Genomic DNA, 3,336 nt, shown 5'->3' with positions numbered 1-3,336 from the left:
CCTCATTTTGACCCCCCTGGGCGACTCTCGGGTGATATGCGGAAACATACCCTCGCAAAAATTGTGAAGAGTGAACATTTCAAGGGGAAGAACCCTTCTAGGCAATGCCGTGTTTGCACAGTTCACAAGAAAAGGAGTAGGACTGCCTACATTTGCAAGTTTTATGTAATGCCACTTCACAGAAGGGAATGTTTCGAGAAATATCACACCCTCAAGCACTTCTAGAAGCATTGGTAAGTGTTCTAAAAAAATTTTAGTTCATAAAATTAATTAGGAGATTTTGTATTAATTTTTAAAGTGAACAGTGCACAAGTTAGGGTAGTAGGTATAAAAATGCTGGTCCGCAGGGTGATTTAAATATTTAAATTGCCGGTCCACAAAGTGTTAAGAACTACTCTCAGAAAACATTCTGTATGACAACTGGTGGGGAGTTGTGGAGCTGAAGACATGGTTCAAGAGCTCTTTCCACTTTTTGACATATTCAATACGTACTGATATAATTAGTTTCCTTTTAAGGTGGATACTTAATGTAGTGTAGTTGGTTGAGGGGCTATGCTGCAAGTTGGTAGGTTGTGGGTTCAAGTCCCAAGGAGGTCATTGGATTTTTTTCAGTTAGCCTAATCCTTCCAGCTGCACTATGGCCCTGGAGTCGACTCAGCCTCTAACAGAAATGAGTACCTGGAATTAATTAAATAATTTTCCTGGGGAGTAAAGCGCGACTGGCACGTAAGGCTGACAACCTTACCGCCATCTATGAGCCGATTGTCTAGATAATTTGGGACCCTCAATGTCTCACAACCATATGGGCCTCCACGGCCTGTTACAGGGATAGCTTTACTTTTTACTTTTATTTTACTTAATGATGCAATCAGTAACAGGCCTATATAACAATGATTATAGGACGAGTAATGAATATGTAGCAGTTGGTGGAGTAAAAACTGGCAAGGAGAACTGACGTGTTGAGAGAAAACCCACCCTAATGCCACCCTGTCCACCACAAATCCCAGATAACCTGACCTTGGATCAAAACAAGCTGGCAACTAACTTCTTGGCCTATGGCACGGTCGATGTAATTGTGACTGTGAAATTATGAATTACATGAAACTGTTTAAAATGATGCCCCATAAAATTATAGGTTTCATGAACTAAGTAGTATTTGTTACAGCCCATACATATACTGCTACAAGACAACAGCACTCTGAGCATTCTTAGTGAGGAGTTAATGAATCTGCTAGTATCATAAGAAGTTCAGTATTTCAACCATGTAATTACAACTTATTCACATTGCTGTACTTGCGTCATTGTAGTTAAATTACTTGTCAGTCAATCAGTACAAATTTATAAAATGCAAAGGCCATGCNCATGCCATAGCTCAAGCGGTTAATCGCTGGCTTCCCACCACGGCGGCCCAGGTTCGATCCCGGGTATGGTCAAGTGGGATTTGTGGTGGACAAAGTGGCTCTGAGGTGGATTTTCTCCAAGTACTTTGGTTTCCCCTGCCAATCTTCATTCCACCAAATTCTCCATCATCATAATCACCTGCGGCAGGTTACAATAGGCCAATCAGTGTCCGCCGTGCCGAGTGGACCCAGTTGGACTCCAGCCCCCACTAAGCGAATTATAAAATGCAAATAAAATTGAGATTATCACAGTGATTACTGTGAAGAGTAAAATCATTTTGGTTGTAACGTAATGTCTTTCAGAAAAAAACTGACATTTCAGACAAATGTATTGCTGCCATCCAAGAATAAAGTCAACCAAGAAACGTGCAAAAATCTGGCAGCAAGCACATCTCTGTTTGCTGTCTGCTTCTTACTGGTATTTTGCTTAACTTACCCCCTGACCATAAAGATGGAGGTGATATGGTCCTCTGAAACATCAGGCTTTTCTAAACTGTTCATCATTACAACCCAGTAGACTGTACTTATCAGCAAATAAAATGATTAGTGATTAAGCTTAAAATGATATATACATGATATATGTTAGTTGTGTATTGTAAAGATAAAAATGGAAACTAATTTTGACTTTAGGGGTGACAGTACAGTAATGTCCCTCACTGAAAATGTCATTTTATAGAATGTCTTTCGGATCTGTGTTTCAGTTGTTTGAGGGTATCAATGCCATCCTCTTCCTAGTTGCATCAAGTGACTATGATCTAACTCTCAGAGAAGAGACGGGCGTGAACAGATTACGTGAGGCTGTCAGTCTATTTGAGGATATTTGGCACAATAGGTAAGAGCAAGTCCACAATTCTCTGCAGTATTACATGTCAATATAAAATATAGATTTCCAGTTACAGCATAAACAAAGTCTATTTTGACAAAACTGTTAAGACTAATCCAGGGAATGTCACCCCAGTCATATTTTTATAATCCATACTTATAATATTCTAACAATGGTGGACATGCAGAACTTTGAGGACAAGCAACACTAGCAGTATTCAGCATAAGATCTTAAAAATGTGTATGATATTAAGATTACAGTCTTCTGGGATGTGACATTTTGTAGTTTGATAGGTGGGTATCAGTGTTTCAAAGGTGGAAGAGGTGTGAGTCTCCTCTATTCTGAAGATGGAGGCAACAGTTTCTTCCAAAATGTTGGTGCGTGTCTACAAAACTGCACAGTTTCACATCCAAGAATACAGTACTCTTAATATTCATCATCATTAGAGGCAATAATATGTGTGTAACATTAAATTATTAAAATATGTTTTTCTTTTATTTTGCTTAGTGGGGGGTGGAGTCCAACTGTGTCCACTCGGCACGGCGGCCACTGATTGGCCTATTGTAGCCTGCCCCAGGTGATTATGATGATGGAGAATTTGGTGGAATGAAGATTGGCAGGGGAAACCGAAGTACTCGGAGAAAACCTACCCCACCGCCACTTTGGCCACCACAAATCCCACTTGACCAGACCCGGGATTGAATCCGGGCCAACGCGGTAGGAAGCCAGCGACTAACTGCTTGAGCTATCGCGTGGCCTTAAAATATGTTACTTATATTGAACTTATTTGTAATGTATTTTAGCATCCTGTTGCACTGATTTTCATCCATGATATGTATACAGTGGCCGTCTTGTAGTGCACTCAATTTCATCTGTTACTTCACGACATGTTTCGGCAGCATAGTGCCATCATCAGGTGCCCTAATTACGCTAATCTATTTCATTGCTTGCCTTTATAAATCTTTTTAAAATTATTTAAAAAGTGTGTATTTGCCAACTATAATAAATTTTCACACACTAAAACTTGTTAACATTATTCATCTTATGTGTCTCAATTAAATTTTATGCAGCTGGAAAAAAAAACTTACTACGGTGTTTAGATCGATGAATGAA

The 3,336-nt window shown here is 39.5% G+C and overlaps 1 protein-coding gene across 1 annotated transcript in view; it reads left to right on the top strand.

Annotated features, from left to right (window-relative positions):
- Positions 1 to 3,336, top strand: part of LOC111864972 (guanine nucleotide-binding protein G(olf) subunit alpha) — a 31,650-nt gene that overhangs the window by 21,640 nt on the left and 6,674 nt on the right. Inside the window, exon 8 of the mRNA XM_033751706.1 lies at positions 2,077 to 2,232. Coding sequence (XP_033607597.1) covers positions 2,077 to 2,232 — 156 coding nt within the window. The remainder of the gene's footprint in view (positions 1 to 2,076; positions 2,233 to 3,336) is intronic.

This window comes from Cryptotermes secundus, unplaced genomic scaffold (assembly GCF_002891405.2).
Source record: "Cryptotermes secundus unplaced genomic scaffold, Csec_1.0 scaffold579, whole genome shotgun sequence".
NCBI lineage: Eukaryota > Metazoa > Arthropoda > Insecta > Blattodea > Kalotermitidae > Cryptotermes > Cryptotermes secundus.
The sequence above is the reverse complement of the archived record's forward strand: the minus strand, read 5'-3'. Positions and strand labels throughout refer to the sequence as shown.